A 22,091-nucleotide genomic window follows, 5' to 3' on the forward strand; every position below is an offset into this window, starting at 1 on the left:
CTTGAGACCCTGGAGAGCAGGGGAGGGACGGTGGCTCAGCAATAGAGCATCTGCTTGGTAAGCAGAAGATCCCCGGCATCTCCAACTGAAAAGAGTCCAGGCAAGTAGGCATGAAAGACCTCTGCTTGAGACGCTGGAGAGCTGTTGCCAGAGTGGGTAGACTAATCCTGACCCTGATGGACCGGAGGTCCAATTCAGTATATGGCAGCTACGTGTGTCCCTGGATTCACGCGAGTCTCTGCCGTGTTAAGGGAGTTTTTCGTTCTGAGCAGTGCCAAGGCAGTGCTTGACGCGGGGAAGTGACCTTTCCCCATTGAAGGAAAATGAATCAGAACGTTGTTGGTTTTTATTTGTGGGGAGGAGTTACAAGAGAGCTGGCGGTGCAGCAGCCTGCTGAGGTGAGAGATGATTCGCTGACACTTTCTCCGTGTTTTTTTCCGCTTCCAGGTGGAATAACGAAGGGCACAGGTGAGCCTCTTATTTTGCCTTTTCCCTTTTTCCCTTCTCTCCTGTCCCCTTGAGCTTGGGATGCCATGCTTCGTCAACATCTAGATGAAAGGTTTTTTATGCCTCTCTGAAGGTGGAACAAAGACACTCAGAGAGACCCAGAAATCACTGGTTCACAGCTCCGGGCAAGGAGATCAGAAAGACAGGGAAGAGCCGGACCATTCTATGATGGGAGCAGTGTTCCCTTCAAGCTGAGTTGGTGTGAGCTAGCTCAGTTTTCTGGCTTCCAACTCACACATTTTTGTCTTAGCTCTGGAAAAAGAGCCCCAGAGCGCACTAATTGACACGGGGAGGGAGGGTGGCTCAGTGGCAGAGCATCTGCTTGGTAAGCAGAAGGTCCCAGGTTCAATCCCCAGCATCTCCAACTAAAAAGGGTCCAGGCAAGTAGGCGTGAAATACCTCAGCTTGAGGTCCTGGAGAGCCGCTGCCAGTCTGAGTAGACAAGACTGACTTTGAAGGACCGAGAGTCTGATTCAGTATAAGGCGGCTTCAAATGTTCATATATATGGGAGGGATGGTGGCTCAGTGGTAGAGCATCTGCTTGGTAAGCAGAAGGTCGCAGGTTCAATCCCCAGCATCTCCAACTAAAAAGAGTCCAGGCAAATAGGCGTGAAAAACCTCCGCTTGAGACCCTGCAGAGCCACATCCAATCTGAGTGGACAATACTGACTTTGATGGACCCAGGCTCTGTTTCAGTAGAAGGCAGCTTCATATGTTCATATATGTTGAAATGTCTAAGGGGAGGGATGGTGGCTCAGTGCTTGAGCATCTGCTTAGCAAGCAGAAGGTCCCAAGTTCAATCCCCGGCATCTCCAACTAAACAGGGTCCAGGCGAGTAGGCGTGAAAAACCTCAGCTTTAGACCCTGGAGAGCCACTAAAGGGGAGGGACGGTGGCTCAGTGGTAAAGCATCTGCTTGCTAAGCAGAAGGTCCCAGGTTCAATCCCTGGCATCTGCAACTAAAAAGAGTCCAGGCAAGTAGGCATGAAAAACCTCCGCTTGAGACGCTGGAGAGCTGCTTCCAGTCTGAGTAGGCAATAGTGACTTTGATGGACCGAGGGTCTGATTCAGTAGAAGGCAGCTTCATATGTTCATGGGAAGGGACGGTGGCTCAGTGGCAGAGCATCTGCTTGGTAAGCAGAAGGTCCCAGGTTCAGTCCCCAGCATCTCCAACTAAAAAGGGTCCAGGCAAATAGGCATGAAAAACCTCAGCTGGAGACCCTGGAGAGCCGCTGCCAGTCTGAGGAGACAAGACTGACTTGGATGGACCCAGGGTCTGATTCAGTAGAAGGCAGCGTCAGATGTTCAGTAGCTCACAACTTTAATGCCAGCAGCTCACAAAGTAGAATTTCTGCTCGCGAGACTCCACAGCTTAGAGGGCGTCCCGGAGGGGAGCCGGGTTTTAGCATGGCAGTGATAATTCAAGAAGCATTTTAAAGGAGATGCTGAGCTGCTATACTTTAGTACTCCTTCCGGTGATGTCAGAGGGGTGTGGCATTTGCAAATAGGTTGGGCTAGTGAGCTCCAGCACCTCTTTTTTCTGTGAAATGAGCCCTGGATCTTCACTGAAGAAAGCAAGGATTTGTGTCTAGGTCGGTCGTCTTTGGTGCCTGTGTTGAGTTTTGCCTTTTACGCATGTAGGAGAGAGAGGTTACAGTGGAGACACCGGGGAGCTTGTTTTGCATTCGAGGCTGGGAAAAGAGCAGCCCGGGAATTTTCTTTCGCTCGTCAAACGAATGCTAATCTTCCTTCTGGACGAGAAGAAAGCAAAGATTCTCCAGTGGGATGAAAGTGTGCCGCTTTACATGCCAAAGCCAGAATGCTGGTGTTTGAAAGCAGCCATTACTGCTTAAAGACTGCCTAGCAATTTTCAACATCCATTTTCCTCCCGAGCAAATCCTGTTCAGACTCAAACACAGCTGAAGGTTCAGCTAGAGGGCTTTTTTTGTAGCAGGAATTCCTTTTGCATATTAGGCCACACACCCCTGATGTCGCCAGTCCTCCTGGAGCTTACACTAGGCCCTGCGCTAAGAGCCCTGTAAGCTCTTGGGGGATCGGCTACACAAGAGGGGTGTGGCCTAATATTCAAAGGAGTTCCTGCTACAAAAAAGCCATGCTGTAGGCTTAATTTCTTCCCTTTTGCGGAGCGGTGGGTGTGCCCTAGCAGTCCTTTGGCTCTACGTTTGCCTCCTTGCGCAGAGTTTGGGGTGGGGGCCAACGGTCCCTCTAAGCTGCGAAGTCTTGTGAGCAAACATTCTATTTCATGGCATTAAAGTGGCGAGCTCCTGCATACGTTCGTTTGCTCCGGGGCCGTCCTTCCTGAGCTAAAACAGAAGCGCGCGAGCAGGAGGCTGAAAAAACCGTGAACTGGCTCACACTTACTCCGTTGAGAGGGCACAAAGCAGTAGACGAGTGGCACCTTTTAAGACCAGCTGAGTTTTATTCGGAACGTCAGCTTTCGTGTGCTCTTAAGCAGACTTCATCAGACAAAACGGGAACGGTGTCGAATCGCGGGAACGTTTTGAGCAGATTAAAAGAATCGCAAATAGGGATCTGTGTTTGTTAGCGTTAGGACAAAGCAGGGCTGAAGCAAAACGGAAGTGATAAAAAGCAGACTGCCATGAGGGAACGCCGGAGAGGCTTGGCTCATGGATAATGCATCTTCCCGGCATGCTCAAAGTCCCATGTTCCATCCCGAGCATCTCCAGCTAAAAAGGATCAGGTAGCAGGTGATAGACCTCCGCCAGAAGCCCCGGAAAGCCGCTATCTCTCAGAGTAGACCTCACCGATCTTGGTAAGACAAAGGTCCGACTGCATTCTTCGAAGCGGCAGGAGGTGTAAATGTATACATATTCCATCCCTCCGTAGAAACCTGTAGGCAGCTTACACTCAATATGGGGGGAAGGAAAGGGAAGGTCCCCTGTGCAAGCAACAGTCGTTTCCGACTCTGGGGTGACGTTGCTTTGACGACGTTTGCCCTTGCCTTCCCCAGTCCTCTAGCTGGGTACTCATTTGACCGACCTCGGAAGGATGGAAGGCTGAGTCAACCTGGAGTTGGCTACCTGAACCCAGCTTCTGCTGGGATTGAATTCAGGTCGTGAGCAGAGCTTAGGATTGCAGTACTGCAGCTTTACCACTCTGTGCCACAGGGCTGATAGTTCTTAAAGGAAAGGCCCCCTGTGCAAGCACCAGTCGTTTCCGACTCTGGGGTGACGTTGCTTTCACGACGTTTTCACGGCAGACTTTTGACGGGGTGGTTTGCCATCGCCTTCCCCAGCCGTCTACGCTTTCCCTCCAGCAAGCTGGGGACTCCTTCGACCGACCTCGGAAGGATGGAAGGCTGAGTCAACCTCTAGCCGGCGACCTGAAAACCCAGCTTCCGCCGGGGATCGAACTCAGGTCATGAGCAGAGCGTAGGACTGCCACTCTGCGCCACGGGGCTCTTCAATATGGGGGTGGGGGGTGGGAATAGAACCTAATGAACAATGCCTCAACTCGAATAGCCCAGGCTAGCCTGCTCTTGTCAGGTTTTGGAAGGAAACCTGGTTCGTTCCTGGTCAGTGTTTGGGAAGGAGACCCCCAGGGAATACCAACGTCGTGACGTGGAGGCAGGCAATAGGAAAACCACCTCTGAGTTTCTCTTGCCCTGAAAAGCCGGTGGAAGGTCACCATAAGTCAACCGTGATTTGAAGCAAGGAGAAATTAACGATAAAACAGTCTAAACTGGGAAGGAAGTCTCTAAAAGTTATATAAGTTATAGAATAAAAGCCCAGAAGAATAATAAAACCTGTAAACATTGGTGCTCCCACAGAAAAGGCCCTGCATCCGGTCGCACCCGCCCCACACAAAGCCAAACGCAGAGAGCCTAGAAGAGGGCTCCAGAAGCAGATTGTAAACATTTTATTTATTATTTATTCTTTTCAGTTTATAGCCCGCCCTTTCCCAAATGGGCTCTGAGCGGGTGAAAACAGTCAATAATAACAGCGTTAAAATCAGATACATATAATAAAACAATATACGGTCTGAAAGCATGGCCCCTTTTTCCTAGGCTTTGATGGATTTGAAGAAGGGAGGGAACACTTTCCCTATGAAGAAAGGTTGAAACGCTTGGGACTCTTTAGCTTGGAGAAACGTCGATTGTGGGGTGACATGATAGAGGTTTACAAGATAATGCATGGGATTGAGAAAGTAGAGAAAGAAGTACTTTTCTCCCTTTCTCACAATACAAGAACTCGTGGGCATTCGATGAAATTGCTGAGCAGACAGGTTAAAATGGATAAAAGGAAGTACTTCTTCACCCAAAGGGTGATTAACATGTGGAATTCACTGCCACAGGAGGTGGTGGCGGCCACAAGCATGGCCACCTTCAAGAGGGGTTTAGATAAAAATATGGAGCAGAGGTCCATCAGTGGCTATTAGCCACAGTGTGTGTGTGTGTGTATATATATATATAAAAATTTTGGCCACTGTGTGACACAGAGTGTTGGACTGGATGGGCCATTGGCCTGATCCAACATGGCTTCTCTTATGTTCTTATGACATGAGGCTGGGGGGTGGTTGGTTGTCCTCGCTGCGCGTGCCGAATGTTGCATTCTGCCTTTCAGGAGAGAAGGGCCGCTGTTTCCCCTTCTCTGTGCGAATCCAACCGTGGTAATTTTTTTTTCCCTTGTTTGTACAGACGATTCCGACGGAAGACGAGGTAAGGCGCTGACTTCCTTTTGCCCATTCAGTGTCTCTTCTGGGGTTTTGAAAGTCGTGACTTGGTCATTTAAAAGTTTTGTTTAATGCATCAAAGCAGCACCTCCCATTTTTGGGGCTGGTTTCTTTGCTCATTAGTTTGTGGTGCTTGCATCCAATCCCATCCTCGAGGAGCTGTGTTGGTTTCTGGGAGTGTCGCCAGGGAGGACGGTTGCCAGCTCCAGTTTGGAAACTCCTGGAGATGTGGGGGTGGAGCTGGGGAAGGGCATGGACTTCAGTGGGGTGCAGTGCCATAGATTGCGCCCTCCAAAAGAGCCATTTCCCCCAGAGGAACCGACCTTTGTAGTCTGGAGATGAGCTGTTATTCTAGGAAATCTCCAGGTTCCACCCAGAGGCCAGCATCCTTAGGCTGTCACCCCATGTTTGTCCTCACAGTAACTCTAGGGATAGGTTCGACCTGGGGTGGCCAAACTGTGGCTCAGGAGCCATGTGTGGCTCTTTCACACATATTATATGGCTCTCAAAGCCCCCACTGCCCTGTCGGCCGGCTTGGAGAAGAGATTTCTCCCTTTAAATCATTTAACTAAGCCAGAAGCTGAGAGAATGCATTTAAAGTTGCTTTCTTTCTGCCTCTCCCCATCTATTTACCTGCCTTCCTTCCTGAGAGCCAGTTTGGTGTCGTGGTTGAGTGCGCGGACTCTTATTTGGGAGAACCGGGTTTGATTCCCCCACTCCTCCACTTGCAGCCGCTGGAACGGCATGGGGTCAGCCCTAGCTCTCCTAGGAGTTGTCCTTGAAAGGGCAGCTTCTGTCAGAGCTCTTTCAGCCCCACCCACCTCACAGGGTGTCGGTTGTGGGCGGGGAGGTAAAGGAGATTGTGACCGAGTGGGGACTCGTTTGCATATTAGGCCACACACCCCGACATCACCATTGTTCCACACAGGGCTTTTGGGGTAGGAAAAGCCCAGCAAGAACTCATTTGCATATTAGGCCACACCCGCTGATGCCAAGCCAGCTGGAACTATGTTCCTGTGCGTTCCTGCTCAAAAAAAAGCCCTGGTATTTCTTAATTTTGACTTTTTACTCAGTCCCCTTTATTTGAAAGCACTAGCAAGAAGTTAGCAACTGTGTGTGTGTGTGTGTGTATACGCACATGCTCCCACGAGGGATGGAGCCAATAAAAAGGACCTGAGTAGCCGACAGACTTCTGTTTTCAAACGGCCTCCTTCTCATAGATGGGCGGCTGTTGGTTTTGGCCCTTCCCGACCCGTGCTGACTGGTCATGTCAATGCAGCCTTTTCAAACCAAAATATCCAAGCGGAACACACCTGGTAGTGTTTTCCTGTTCCCACACCCCACCCAAGCGATGCGGTCTGCAGCCGGGGAACTTTGCAGAGGAAACGGGGAGCCGATGTCAGTTGGCTTTGTGGCGATTCTCAAGTCTGCTTGCGGGCGGGGGCGGAGGGAACCGGGAGAATCTCCCCACCCCAAAGCTCCCGCTCTGTTTGGAACAACAAACCAGCCAGTTCTGTAGAAGCTGGAGGGGGCCGATTACAAGAACGCCACGTAAAGCGATACATTCCTGAGGATCGTGGGATAGAGTCGACGGTAGGGTTCTGCATCGGAGGACGTTCAGAAAACCCAAGTTTCCTTTTCGGCCTCAGTGCACGCTTCCAAGGAGAAGAGGGGGAAGGAACTGGGGCCAAATCTCGGCCTGCCCATTCATGTTTATAATAATCTCCAAACAGCAAGCGAGGAATCTTTTGAAAAAATACTCCTCCAGGACATGCAGATGGTTAATGAGAGCCAGTTTGGTGCAGTGGTGAAGTGCGTGGACTCTTATCTGGGAGAACCGGGTTGGATTCCCCACTCCTCCGCTTGCACCTGCTGGGATGGCCTTGAGTCAGCCAGAGCTCTCTTATCTGGGAGAACCGGGTTGGATTCCCCACTCCTCCGCTTGCACCTGCTGGGATGGCCTTGGGTCAGCCAGAGCTCTCTTACCTGGGAGAACCGGGTTGGATTCCCCACTCCTCCACTTGCAGCTGCTGGAATGGCCTTGGGTCAGCCAGAGCTCTCTTATCTGGGAGAACCGGGTTTGATTCCCCACTCCTCCACTTGCACCTGCTGGAATGGCCTTGGGTCAGCCAGAGCTCTCTTATCTGGGAGAACCGGGTTTGATTCCCCACTCCTCCACTTGCAGCTGCTGGAATGGCCTTGGGTCAGTCAGAGCTCTCTTATCTGGGAGAACCGGGTTTAATTCCCCACTCCTCCACTTGCAGCTGCTGGAATGGCCTTGGGTCAGCCAGAGCTCTGTTATCTGGGAGAATCCCCCCTCCTCCACTTGCACTTGCTGGAATGGCCTTGGGTCAGTCATAGCTCTCTTATCTGGGAGAACGGGGTTGGATTCTCCACTCCTCCACTAGCACCTGCTGCAATGGCCTTGAGTCAGCCAGAGCTCTCTTATCTGGGAGAACCGGGTTTGATTCCCCACTCCTCCGCATGCACCTGCTGCAATGGCCTCTGGCAGAGGTTGTCCTTGAAAAGGGCAGCTGCTGGGAGAGCCCTCTCAGCCCCACCCACCTCACAGGGTGTCTGTTGTGGGGGGGAGAAGGTATAGGAGATTGTAAGCCGCTCTGAGACTCTTGATTCAGAGAGAAGGGCGGGGTATAAATCTGCAGTTCTTCTTCTTCTTCTTAATGTGCGACTGGACAAGAGGGCTAGCTAGATGGTTTGTGGCCAGAAACTTTTATGTCCCTGTTTGCAGGCTGAAAATAGTTGCTGCGGTATGTCTGTCCTATTTCCTGCCGACAGATACTCTTCCCTCCTCCTTGGCTGCCTCCCTGCCTTTGTGCAAAAAAGGAGATGCTCTTTTTGCTGTCTGTGTCTAGGACTGTTTGGCGTTCCTCAGCAGCCTCACCTAGCGCTGTGTCACGGGCATTCAGATCTGCGCTTTCTTACAGAGGAAGAGCTGCGGCTCAGTGGCAGAGTACCCTTTTGTGTGTTTAATCACTGCCCACCAGCTACATGTAACTCTACTCGCTGACAGTGGCTCAGTGGCAGAGCATCTGCTCGGTAAGCAGAAGGTCCCAGGTTCAATCCCCGGCATCTCCAACTAAAAAGGGTCCAGGCAAGTCAGCATGAAAAACCTCAGCTTGAGTCCCTGGAGAGCCAAGGGATGGTGGCTCAGTGGTAGAGCATCTGCTTGGTAAGCAGAAGGTCCCAGGTTCAATCCCCGGCATCTCCAACTAAAAAGGGTCCAGGCAGATAGGCGTGAAAAACCTCAACTTGAGACCCTGGAGAGCCGCTGCCAGTCTGAGTAGACAAGACTGACTTCGATGGACTGAGGGTCTGATTCAGTAGAAGGCAGCTTCAGATGTTCATGGGAAGGGATGGTGGCTCAGTGGTAGAGCATCTGCTTGGTAAGCAGAAGGTCCCAGGTTCAGTCCCCGGCAACTCCAACTAAAGAGGATCCAGGCAACTAGGCGTTAGTAACCTCCGCTTGAGACCCTGGAGAGCCGCTGCCAGTCTGAGTAGACAAGACTGACTTCGATGGACTGAGGGTCTGATTCAGTAGAAGGCAGCTTCATATATATGTATTCATACCCCATTTCATTGTCTGATGAAGTGTGCCTGCACACGAAAGCTTCCATTCTGAATAACACTGTGTTGGTCTTAAAGGTGCTACTGGACTCCTGCTTTGCTCTAGAGCAGGGGTGGCCAAACTGTGGCTGCGGAGCCACGTACGGCTCTTTCACACATATCTTGTGGCTCTTGAAGCCCCCACTGCCCCACTAGCCGGCTTGGAGATGGCTGTCTCTTTAGAGAGCCGGTTTGGTGTTGTGGTTAAGTGCACGGACTTACCTGGGAGAACCGGGTTTGATTCCCCACTCCTCCACTTGCACCTGCTGGAATGGCCTTGGGTCAGCCAGAGCTCTCGCAGGAGTTGTCCTTGAAAGGGCAGCTGCTGCGAGAGCCCTCTCAGCCCCACCCACCCCACAGGGTGTCTGTTTTGGGGGAGGAAGATAAAGAAGATTGTAGGCTGCTCTGAGATTCTGTCCTTGAAAGGGCAGCTTCTGAAAGAGCCCTCTCAGCCCCACCCACCTCACTGGGTGTCTGTTGTGGGGAGAGAAGGTGTAGGAGATTGTAAGCCTCTCTGAGTCTCTGATTCAGAGAGAAGGGCAGGGTTTAAATCTGCAGTCCTTCTTCTTCTTCTAGAGCCCTCTCAGCCCCACCCACCTCACAGGGTGTCTGTTGTGGGGGGAGAAGATGTAGGCGATTATAAGCCACTCTGAGTCTCTGATTCAGAGAGAAGGGCGGGATATAAATCTGCAATTTTCCTCCTCCTCCTCCTTCTAATCACTTGCCAAGCCAGCCAACGGCTTGGAGAATGCATTTAACGTTAAAGTTGCTTTCTTTCCCCCTCTCCCTCCTCCCCCTTCCCCTATCTATTTCCTCCTTCCCTCCCTCCCTTCCTTTCTCGCGACTCTCAGCCATCTGATGTCCATGTCTTGCGGCACTCAAACGCCTGGCGTTTATTCGATGTGGCTGTTATGTTAAGCCAGCTTGGCCACTCCCGGCTTGTGGGGAGCACTGTACTCGATCCTTTTTCACTGGAGATGGCGGCGATTGAACCTGGGACCTTCTGCATGACAAGTGAATGCTCTAGAACAGGAGTGGCCAAACTTGCTTAACATAAGAGCCGCATAGAATAAACATCAGATGTTTGAGAGCCGCAAGACATGAACTTCAGATATTTGAGAGCTGGAAGGAAACGAAGGAAGGAAATAGATTTGGGGGGGATAGAGAGGTGGAAAGGAAGCAACTTTAACTTCACACGTGTTCTCCAAGTAGCAGCAGGGGGTGTGGCCTAATATGCAAAGGAGCTCCTGCTAGAAGCCCACCCCTGCCTTCAGGCAATCCCCAGCTCCAGTCTCTGGCATCTCGAGCGTCTGAAGAGGAGGTCTAGGACGGGTCTTTCTGGAAACCTCAGAGTGCCCGGGAGAGCGGGCCAGGCCAGCCTGAGCAGGCCGTGGGGCTTGCTCAGCATAAGGCAGCTTCTTATACTTGCTCCTCAAAAAGGGGTTCACGCATGTGAAGCTGCCTTCGACCGAATCAGACTCCTAAGTCAGGGCCGTAGCCAGAATTTCGAATCTGGTGGGGCCACAGGCAGGATTTTTAGGGAGGTCATGTGGCCCGGGCTGTCAGAACTGGAAGGCAGGATGGAAGGATGGGGGAGGGAGAGGTGGAAAGAAAGCAACTTAAACCTTACATGCATTCTCCAAGCCACTGGCTTAGCTTTACTTGGAGAAGGGATTGAAAGAGACAAAATGCCTTCCCCAAGCCGGCCGACAGGACGGTGGGGGCTTCAAGAGCCGCACAAGATGTGTGAAAGAGGCGCGTGTGGCTCTCGAACCGCAGTTTGGCCACCTCTGTCCTAGGACCTAGTCTGACTCTGTAACCACTGCACCACGCCAGTTCTCAACATGTTACCCTCACGAGCCTCGTGTGCATTTGGTAACCTGGTATGGCATCGCGTCTCTGGGCAAGCCGCTTCCTGCGCTGAGGCGGCAGCAAATGCGTCTGTCGTTAGCCAGTGGGCAAGGGTGGGCACTGATAAGCCTGAGGCTTCCGCAGCCGCCTAGCCAGGGGATACATCTGTCCCGGAGATGTGGCGCTTTAGGGTTTTTCACCTTCCCTTAGTCATGCTCTCGAATCAAGAAGGTGAAGCTTTCTCCTCCCCCCCCCCTTCCCACACTGCAACCGTTAACCGCAGGCAGGAAGCAAAACGGTGAGCTCCAAGCTGCCGTTCCTCCTTGGCTCCCCACCCTCTCTCTCTCTCCTCTTCCCAGCGCAGAGGTTGCTCCTTGCAAGGCACCGAGCCAGCTGCTCTCAAGGGCGCGAGCAGACAGCCCCCGCGGCTCATTTGTAAACCTGTTGCATATTTCAGAGGGTGGGCTGCGTGCTCTGTATGCGCCAGAGCTGTCTCCTGCAAATGCAGAGGAATAGCTCCTTTTCGGTTTTTTGTGTGCAACGATTGCAGAGGGGGGGAAAAAAACCACAGATGCAAAGCAACCCAAAGCCTGCACTGAACGGCCTTTCCGCTGTAGAGCCGCGCTGTGTCATGCTGGCTGGCCGGGAATATAAATTCCTTGTTAAAAAGAAACCTCTGGAGAGAGGAATCTACAGAGACTTCCAAGTTCCGATGTCTCATTGGAATGCGTTAGAGACTAAACCAGATTCCTCCCTTGGCCGTCTCTGGCAGCAAAAATCTCATATGGGATTAATTTCTCTTTTTTTAAGCTGCCCCTCTTCATTTTACTTCATCTAGTGCAGGGGTGTCAAAACATACGGCCCGAGGGCTGAATCAGGCACCTGGAGGGCTCTTATTGGCCCCTCCCTACCAAGCGACTGGCTGCCATCTGCTTCCTTCTACCTCTCTCTTGCTTCCTTCTGCATCACAGCTTGCTTTGCCAGGCTTTGCTCAATCGCACAGCAGAGCTACTGAGCAAAGCCTCTTTTCTCCATGGGCAGATCCAACATGGTTTTTTTTAAAAAAAAATGTGGGATAGCATTCAAAGATGCAGTTTCCTCAGTAGCCTTCTGAAGCTGAGGGGATCGGATAAACATCTTGAGCAGAGGACCACCAGTGGCTCTTAGCCACAATGTATCATTAGAACTCTGTCTGGGGCAACTGAGGTTCTGTCTTCTTGGTGCTTGTGGACAGGGGGGCAACAGTGGGAGGGCTTCTAGCCCCACCGGTGGACCTCCTGATGGCACTTGGTTTTTTGGGCCACTGTGTGACACAGAGTGTTGGACTAGATGGGCCATTGGCCTGATCCAGCATGGCTTCTCTGATGTTCTTATGTGACACAGAGTTTTGGACTGGATGGGCCATTGGCCTGATCCATCATGGCTTCTGTGATGTTCTTCTGTGACACAGAGTGTTGGACTGGATGGGCCACTGGCCTGATCCAACATGGCTTCTCTGATGTTCTTATGTGACACAGAGTGTTGGACTGGATGGGCCATTGGCCTGATCCATCATGGCTTCTGTGATGTTCTTATGTGACACAGAGTGTTGGACTGGATGGGCCACTGGCCTGATCCATCATGGCTTCTCCCATGTTCTTATGTGACACAAAGCATTGGACTGGATGGGCCATTGACCTAATCCAACATGGCTTTTCGTATGTGACACAATGGCCATCAATGGCTATTAGCTACAACATATTGTTGGAACTCTCTGTCTGAGGCAAGGGATGCTCTGTATTGGTGCTTGGGAGGGACAACAGTGTGGGGAGTTATAGTGTCCTGGCCCCACTGATGGACCTTTTCATGGCACCTGGGATTTTTGGCCATTGTTTGACACAGAGTGTTGCACTGGATGGGCCTTGGCCTGATCCAACATGGCTTCTCTTAGGTTCTTATGTGACAGAATGTTGGACTGGATGGGCCATTGGCCTGATCCAACATGGCTTCTCTTGTGTTCTTATGTGACACAGAGTGTTGGACTAAATGGGCCATTTGCCTGATCCAACAAGGCTTCTCTTATGTTCTTATGTGACACAGAGTGTTGGACTGGATGGGCCATTGGCCTGATCCAACCTGGCTTCTCTTAGGTTCTTATGTGACAGAATGTTGGACTGGATGGGGCATTAGCCTGATCCAACATGGCTTCTCTTGTGTTCTTAAGTGACACAGAGTGTTGGACTAAATGGGCCATTGGCCTGATCCAGCATGGCTTCTCTTATGTTCTTATGTGACAAAAAGCATTGGACTGGATGGGACATTGGCCTGATCCAACAGGGCTTCTCTTATGTTCTTAAGAGACACAGAGTGTTGGACTGGAGGGGCCATTGGCCTGATCCAACATGGCTTCTCTTAAGAGACACAGAGTGTTGGACTGGATGGGCCATTGGCCTGATCCAACAAGGCTCCTCTTATGTGACACAGAGTGTTGGACTGGATGGGCCATTGGCCTGATCCAACATGGCTTCTCTGATGTTCTTATGTGACACAGAGTGTTGGACTGGATGGGCCATTGGCCTGATCCAACAGGGCTCCTCTTATGTGACACAGAGTGTTGGACTGGATGGGCCACTGGCCTGATCCATCCAACATGGCTTCTCTTGTGTTCTTCTGAGACAGAGTGTTGGACTGGATGGGCCATTGGCCTGATCCAACATGGCTTCTCTTATGTTCTTCTGTGACACAGAGTGTTGGACTGGATGGGCCGTTGGCCTGATCCAAAAGGGATCCTCTTATGTTCTTCTGTGACACAGAGTGTTGGACTGGATGGGCCACTGGCCTGATCCAACATGGCTTCTGTGATGTTCTTATGTGACACAGAGTGTTGGACTGGATGGGCCACTGGCCTGATCCAACATGGCTTCCCTTATGTTCTTATGTGACACAGAGTGTTGGACTGGATGGGCCACTGGCCTGATCCAACATGGCTTCTCTTATGTTCTTATGTGACACAGAGTGTTGGACTGGATGGGCCACTGGCCTGATCCAACATGGCTTCTCTTATGTTCTTATGTGACACAGAGTGTTGGACTGGATGGGCCACTGGCCTGATCCAACATGGCTTCTCTTATGTTCTTATGTGACACAGAGTGTTGGACTGGATGGGCCACTGGCCTGATCCAACATGGCTTCTCTTATGTTCTTATGTGACACAGAGTGTTGGACTGGATGGGCCATTGGCCTGATCCAACATGGCTTCTCTTATGTTCTTATGTGACACAGAGTGTTGGACTGGATGGGCCACTGGCCTGATCCAACATGGCTTCTCTTATGTTCTTATGTGACACAGAGTGTTGGACTGGATGGGCCACTGGCCTGATCCAACATGGCTTCTCTTATGTTCTTATGTGACACAGAGTGTTGGACTGGATGGGCCACTGGCCTGATCCAACATGGCTTCTCTTATGTTCTTCTGTGACACAGAGTGTTGGACTGGATGGGCCACTGGCCTGATCCAACATGGCTTCTCTTATGTTCTTCTGTGACACAGAGTGTTGGACTGGATGGGCCACTGGCCTGATCCAACATGGCTTCTCTTATGTTCTTATGTGACACAGAGTGTTGGACTGGATGGGCCACTGGCCTGATCCAACATGGCTTCTCTTATCTTCTTATGTGACACAGAGTGTTGGACTGGATGGGCCATTGGCCTGATCCAACATGGCTTCTCTTATGTTCTTATGTGACACAGAGTGTTGGACTGGATGGGCCACTGGCCTGATCCAACATGGCTTCTCTTATGTTCTTATGTGACACAGAGTGTTGGACTGGATGGGCCACTGGCCTGATCCAACATGGCTTCTCTTATGTTCTTATGTGACACAGAGTGTTGGACTGGATGGGCCACTGGCCTGATCCAACATGGCTTCTCTTATGTTCTTATGTGACACAGAGTGTTGGACTGGATGGGCCACTGGCCTGATCCAACATGGCTTCTCTTATGTTCTTATGTGACACAGAGTGTTGGACTGGATGGGCCATTGGCCTGATCCAACATGGCTTCTCTTATGTTCTTATGTGACACAGAGTGTTGGACTGGATGGGCCACTGGCCTGATCCAACATGGCTTCTCTTATGTTCTTATGTGACACAGAGTGTTGGACTGGATGGGCCACTGGCCTGATCCAACATGGCTTCTCTTATGTTCTTACGTGACACAGAGTGTTGGACTGGATGGGCCATTGGCCTGATCCAACATGCCTTCTCTTATGTACTTGAACTGACATGGTCTGTTGTTGCAGCCTCAGAAATTTACAAGGAGAAACCTGCCTCTTTAACCTGCTGCATCCATACTAGCCTGAGCTCATCGTCAGAGCTTAGGAGACAGGGAGGTTGAGAGTTACAAGCATCTCTCTTTTTGTATGCGTGGATGTGCCTTTCAATGTGACTGATTGGTGGCTCATCCTCGGGGTGGGGAAACGCTGGAGAGGAGGTAAAATAATGTGATGGACAAGATAGACACACAGAGCTGTGTAACCTGCAGATATTCTAAAGTTTAGAATCTAAACCAGGGGTGGCGAAACTGTGGGTCTTTCACACATATTCTGTGGCTCTCAAAGCCCCCATTGACCTTTTGGCCACTTTGGAGAAGTCATTTCTCTCTTTAAATTGTTTAACCAAGCTGGCAGCTTAGAGAATGCATTTAAAGTTGCTTTCTTTCCACCTCTCTGGCATCTATTTTCCTTCCTTCCTTCCTTCCTTCCTTCCTTCCTTCCTTCCTTCCTTCCTTCCTTCCTTCCTTCCTTCCTTCCTTCCTTCCTTCCTTCCTTCCTTCCTTCCTTCCTTCCTTCCTTCCTTCCTTCCTTCCTTCCTTCTTTCCCTCCATCCCTCCCTCCCTGTGCAGCTCTCAAACGTGTGACATATATTCTGTGTGGCTCATGCATTACGAATGTTTGGCCACCCCTGATCTAAACTATACTACTTAACTGCAGAGGCTTTTTTTGTAACAGGACCTGCTGTGAGCTCTTGGAGAATTGGCTACATCAGGGGGTGTGGCCTAATATGCAAAGGAGGTCCTGCTAGAATTCCTTACAGGGCTCTTCGTACAGGGCCTGCTGTAAGCTCCAGTAGGATTGGCTACATCAGGGGGTGTGGCCTAATATGCGAAGGAGGTCCTGCTAGAATTCCTTACAGGGCTCTTTGTACAGGGCCTGCTGTAAGCTCCAAGAGGATTGGCTATATCAGGGGGTGTGGCCTAATATGCGAAGGAGGTCCTGCTAAAATTCCTTACAGGGCTCTTCGTACAGGGCCTGCTGTAAGCTCCAGGAGGATTGGCTACATCAGGGTGGCGTGGCCTAACATGCAAAGGAGCTCCTGCTAGAATTCCTTACAGGGCTCTTTGTACAGGGCCTGCTGTAAGCTCCAGGAGGATTGGCTGTATCAGGGGTGTGTGGCCTAATATGCAAAGGAGCTCCTGCTAGAATTCCTTACAGGGCTCTTTGTACAGGGCCTGCTGAAAGCTCCAGGAGGATTGGCTGCATCAGGGGTGTGTGGCCTAATATGCAAAGGAGCTCCTGCTAGAATTCCTTACAGGGCTCTTTGTACAGGGCCTGCTGTAAGCTCCAGGAGGATTGGCTACATCAGGGTGGCGTGGCCTAACATGCAAAGGAGCTCCTGCTAGAATTCCTTACAGGGCTCTTTGTACAGGGCCTGCTGTAAGCTCCAGGAGGATTGGCTGTATCAGGGGTGTGTGGCCTAATATGCAAAGGAGCTCCTGCTAGAATTCCTTACAGGGCTCTTTGTACAGGGCCTGCTGAAAGCTCCAGGAGGATTGGCTGCATCAGGGGTGTGTGGCCTAATATGCAAAGGAGCTCCTGCTAGAATTCCTTACAGGGCTCTTTGTACAGGGCCTGCTGTAAGCTCCAGGAGGATTGGCTACATCAGGGGTGTGTGGCCTAATATGCAAAGGAGGTCCTGCTAGAATTCCTTACAGGGCTCTTCGTACAGGGCCTACTGTAAGCTCTTGGAGGATTGGCTACATCAGGGGGTGTGGCCTAATATGCAAAGGAGGTCCTGCTAGAATTCCTTACAGGGCTCTTCGTACAGGGCCTACTGTAAGCTCTTGGAGGATTGGCTACATCAGGGGATGTGGCTTAATATGCAAAGGAGGTCCTGCTACCACCCCCCCCCCAAAAAAAGCCCTACTTAACAGAATAATTTCTAACACTAGGCCAAAATTCTGTTGCAATGTTCTTCTCACTGTTTCTAGAACACACAAGCAATTCTGTTGCTGTTTTTCTCTTTCTCCCTCCTTAGATGAGACGCCCATCATAGCCGTCATGGTTGCCTTATCCTCCTTGCTAGTCATCGTATTTATTATTATTGTCCTGTACATGTTAAGGTAAGTCACGTTTGGTGAACTTCTTGGACTTCCTTTTGTTGGGTATTGGGGTGGTCTGGGCCGGCGGGAGGGGTTTTCTGCCTGTGGTCTTTAGGCTTCAGTCTCCCCTGAAGTGCAGGCCCAATAGCCATGCCTTCACAAGAGAAATAGCACTGAGACAGGTTGCTCTGAAAAATGAGAGGAGAGAGTTGAAGTGGAAGAACTTAGCCCGTTTGCATCACCGGGGCTAGAGCTTGGTGGTCTCCACGTTCAGAAGGTTAGGGAGATTTTTTTAAAAAAAATCCCTCTGCCACGTGGGGTGGTGGTAGTGAATGTGACACGGCACATCGCGAAGAGCATGCTTTTGTTTTGGTAGATGCCGGCGAGAAGATTCAGCTTCACACTAACCGGCGCGTTGCAACCTGCCCTGAGCTCGCGTTCAAGGGAGGGCACGATAACGAATATCATAAATAACTGTCCTTGCAATGTAGCCCTGTTTAGTGTTGTTTTCTGTCTCTGGATATCGAAGAATGTCACGCGCGAAGTCCCTGACGGATTTGGTTTTGAAGCAAGCGAAATCTGCTTCTGAAAAGTTCGTTTGGGTATCGGCTTGCCTCGGCTGACTGTCTGAGTTCTCTTCTTCACAGGTTCAAGAAATACAAGCAAGCCGGGAGCCATTCCAACTCCTTCCACTTGTCCAACGGCCGGACGGATGACATGGGTGAGCTTGGGCTTTCTTCTTCCTGACAGTTAGCCAGTTTGGTGTCGTGGTTAAGCGTGCGGAATCTTATCTGGAATTACCGGGTTTGATTCCCCCACTCCTCCTCTTGCAGCTGCTGGAATGGCCTTGGGTCTGCCAGAGCTCTCGCAGGAGTTGTCCTTGAAAGGGCAGCTGCTGGGAGAGCCCTCTCAGTCTCACCCCTCTCACAGGGTGTCTGTTCTGGGGGGGAGAAGATATAGGAGATTGTAAGCCACTCTGAGTCTCTGATTCAGAGAGAAGGGCGGCGTATAAATCTGCAATTCTTCTTCTTAGGATTCTCTTATGTTCTTTTGGAGATAGGGCTTCTAGTGCCTTGGCCCCACTGGTGGACCTCCTGATGGCACCTGGTATTTTTGGCCACTGTGTGACACAGAGTGTTGGACTGGATGGGCCATTCCTCTGATCTAACATGGCTTCTCTTATGCTCTTTTGGAGGTTGGAGTTTTTTGGCCACTGTGCGACACAGAGTGTTGCACTGGATGGGCCATTGGCCTGATCCAGCATGGCTTTTCTTATGTTCTTACGTTCTTTTGGAGATAGGGGTTCTAGTGTCCTGGCCCCACTGATGGACCTCTTGATGGCATCTGGTATTTTTGGCCACTGTGTGACACAGAATGTTGGACTGGATGGGCCATTCCTCTGATCCAACCTGGCTTCTCTTGTGGCCTGTTTAACCAGTGGAGGTGTTGCTAGCTAATTAGCTAATTAGACGGTCCTGCGCTATGGAGAGTCTGCCGTGACCTGGATGGCCCCGGCTAGCCCGATCCCATCAGATGTCAGAAGCTAAGCAGGATCGGCCCCAGCTAGTACTTTGATGGGAGACCAAGGAAAAGCTATATGGAGCGACTGAAAAACACCAAAGTGGAAAAGACATTCTCTTTCAGCGGGGAAGGAAGCTCTTTGCCCTGGCCTGAATGGCCAAGGCTAGCCCACTCTCAGATCTCGGAGGGTCGACTGTGGTCAGCACTTGGATGTTGCCCACTGAGGAAGTCCCTATAGGCAGGCTCTCCCCAGTGTAAGTCACCAAAGACGGTTGTATTGTGATGCATGTTTGCAGGGCTCTTGTTTTGTAGCAGGAACTCCTTTGCATATCAGGCCACACACCCTTGACGTAGCCAATCCTCCAGGAGCTTCCAGCAGGCCCTGTGAGAAGAGCCCTGTAAGGAATTCTAGCAGGACCTCCTTTGCCTATTAGGCCACACACCCCTGATGTAGCCAATCCTCCTGGAGCTCTCAGCAGGCCCTGTACAAAGAGCCCTGTAAGGAATTCTAGCAGGACCTCCTTTGCCTATTAGGCCACACACCCCAATGTAGCCAATCCTCCTGGAGCTTACAGCAGGCCCTGTACGAAGAGCCCTGTAAGGAATTCTAGCAGGACCTCCTTTGCCTATTAGGCCACACACCCCGATGTAGCCAATCCTCCTGGAGCTTCCAGTAGGCCCTGAACAAAGAGCCCTGTAAGGAATTCTAGCAGGACCTCCTTTGCCTATTAGGCCACACACCCCTGATGTAGCCAATCCTCCTGGAGCTCTCAGCAGGCCCTGTACGAAGAGCCCTGTAAGGAATTCTAGCAGGACCTCCTTTGCCTATTAGGCCACACACCCCTGATGGAGCCAATCCTCCTGGAGCTTACAGCAGGCCCTGTACGAAGAGCCCTGTAAGGAATTCTAGCAGGACCTCCTTTGCCTATTAGGCCACACACCCTGATGTAGCCAATCCCCCTGGAGCTTACAGCAGGCCCTGTACGAAGAGCCCTGTAAGGAATTCTAGCAGGACCTCCTTTGCATATTAGGCCACACACCCCTGATGTAGCCAATCCTCCCGTAGCTTACAGCAGGCCCTGTACGAAGAGCCCTGTAAGGAATTCTAGCAGGACCTCCTTTGCATATTAGGCCACACACCCCTGATGGAGCCAATCCTCCTGGAGCTTACAGCAGGCCCTGTACGAAGAGCCCTGTAAGGAATTCTAGCAGGACCTCCTTTGCATATTAGGCCACACACCCCTGATGGAGCCAATCCTCCTGGAGCTTACAGCAGGCCCTGTACGAAGAGCCCTGTAAGGAATTCTAGCAGGACCTCCTTTGCATAATAGGCCACACACACCTGATGGAGCCAATCCTCCTGGAGCTCTCAGCAGGCCCTGTACGAAGAGCCCTGTAAGGAATTCTAGCAGGACCTCCTTTGCCTATTAGGCCACACACCCCTGATGTTGCCAATCCTCCTGGAGCTCTCAGCAGGCCCTGTACGAAGAGCCCTGTAAGGAATTCTAGCAGGACCTCCTTTGCCTATTAGGCCACACACCCCTGATGTTGCCAATCCTCCTGGAGCTCTCAGCAGGCCCTGTACGAAGAGCCCTGTAAGGAATTCTAGCAGGACCTCCTTTGCCTATTAGGCCACACACCCCTGATGTTGCCAATCCTCCTGGAGCTCTCAGCAGGCCCTGTACGAAGAGCCCTGTAAGGAATTCTAGCAGGACCTCCTTTGCCTATTAGGCCACACACCCCGATGTAGCCAATCCTCCTGGAGCTCTCAGCAGGCCCTGTACGAAGAGCCCTGTAAGGAATTCTAGCAGGACCTCCTTTGCATATTAGGCCACACACCCCGATGTAGCCAATCCTCCTGGAGCTCTCAGCAGGCCCTGTACGAAGAGCCCTGTAAGGAATTCTAGCAGGACCTCCTTTGCATAATAGGCCACACACCCCTGATGGAGCCAATCCTCCTGGAGCTTACAGCAGGCCCTGTACGAAGAGCCCTGTAAGGAATTCTAGCAGGACCTCCTTTGCCTATTAGGCCATACACCCCTGATGTTGCCAATCCTCCTGGAGCTCTCAGCAGGCCCTGTACGAAGAGCCCTGTAAGGAATTCTAGCAGGACCTCCTTTGCCTACTAGGCCACACACCCCGATGTAGCCAATCCTCCTGGAGCTCTCAGCAGGCCCTGTACGAAGAGCCCTGTAAGGAATTCTAGCAGGACCTCCTTTGCCTATTAGGCCACACACCCCGATGTAGCCAATCCCCCTGGAGCTTACAACAGGCCCTGTACGAAGAGCCCTGTAAGGAATTCTAGCAGGACCTCCTTTGCCTATTAGGCCACACACCCCGATGTAGCCAATCCTGGAGCTCTCAGCAGGCCCTGTACGAAGAGCCCTGTAAGGAATTCTAGCAGGACCTCCTTTGCCTATTAGGCCACACACCCCGATGTAGCCAATCCCCCTGGAGCTTACAGCAGGCCCTGTACGAAGAGCCCTGTAAGGAATTCTAGCAGGACCTCCTTTGCATATTAGGCCACACACCCCTGATGTAGCCAATCCTCCTGGAGCTTACAGCAGGCCCTGTACGAAGAGCCCTGTAAGGAATTCTAGCAGGACCTCCTTTGCATATTAGGCCACACCCCCTGATGTAGCCAATCCTCCTGGAGCTTACAGCAGGCCCTGTACGAAGAGCCCTGTAAGGAATTCTAGCAGGACCTCCTTTGCATATTAGGCCACACACCCCTGATGTAGCCAATCCTCCTGGAGCTTACAGCAGGCCCTGTACGAAGAGCCCTGTAAGGAATTCTAGCAGGACCTCCTTTGCATATTAGGCCACACACCCCTGATGTAGCCAATCCTCCTGGAGCTTACAGGAGGCCCTGTACGCAGAGCCCTCTAAGCTCTTAGAGGATTGGCTACATCAGGGGGGTGTGGCCTGATAGACAAAGGAGTTCCTGCTACCAAAGAGCCCTGAGCCCCACACCCCTGATGGAGCCAGTCCTTTTGGAGCTTACAGTAGGCCCTATACGAAGAGCCCTTTAAGCTCTTGGAGGATCGGCTACATTGGGGGGGGGGCGTGGCCTGATAGGCGAAGGAGTTCCTGCTACAAGAAAAAAGCTTTGGATTTTGCTTGCAATGCGCTTAAAGCTCTGGTGTTATACGTTTAGATATTTTTAATCCAAAGAACGTTGGGGAACCAACTGGTCCCCGTATGAACATGCAGACAGCTGGATAAGGCAGCTGGCATCGCGTGTCCCAGGGTGTCCTCAACCCATTGCTTTGAAGCAAAATAAAGACCAGATTCCTTTTCCATGTGTCTCCTGCAGAGCCCCAGAGCATGCCGCTGCTCGCCAGGTCGCCAAGCACCAACCGGAAGTACCCGCCGCTGCCGGTTGATAAGCTGGAGGAGGAGATCAACCGGCGCATGGCAGATGACAACAAGCTCTTCCGCGAGGAGTTCAATGTGAGCACTTTGCCTAATCCATCTCTCCCTAAAGCAGGGGTGTCAAACATGCCGCCCGAGGGCCG

General features: G+C 51.5%; 1 protein-coding gene and 1 non-coding gene across 2 annotated transcripts in view; both read left to right on the forward strand.

Annotated features, from left to right (window-relative positions):
- Window positions 1-1,397: 1,397 nt before the first annotated feature.
- TRNAS-GCU (transfer RNA serine (anticodon GCU)) lies at window positions 1,398-1,464 on the forward strand. Its single transcript has one exon. It is a non-coding gene; the product is annotated as a tRNA-Ser (tRNA).
- A 1,690-nt stretch (window positions 1,465-3,154) lies between these two features.
- PTPRA (protein tyrosine phosphatase receptor type A) overlaps window positions 3,155-22,091 on the forward strand; it is a 68,292-nt gene continuing 49,355 nt past the window's right edge. The window contains exons 1-5 of the mRNA XM_060247416.1: window positions 3,155-3,228; window positions 5,185-5,205; window positions 16,942-17,073; window positions 17,700-17,773; window positions 21,890-22,026. Of these exons, the coding sequence (XP_060103399.1) occupies window positions 3,155-3,228; window positions 5,185-5,205; window positions 16,942-17,073; window positions 17,700-17,773; window positions 21,890-22,026 (438 nt within the window). The remainder of the gene's footprint in view (window positions 3,229-5,184; window positions 5,206-16,941; window positions 17,074-17,699; window positions 17,774-21,889; window positions 22,027-22,091) is intronic.

This window comes from Heteronotia binoei, chromosome 9 (genome assembly GCF_032191835.1).
Source record: "Heteronotia binoei isolate CCM8104 ecotype False Entrance Well chromosome 9, APGP_CSIRO_Hbin_v1, whole genome shotgun sequence".
NCBI classification, from domain to species: domain Eukaryota; kingdom Metazoa; phylum Chordata; class Lepidosauria; order Squamata; family Gekkonidae; genus Heteronotia; species Heteronotia binoei.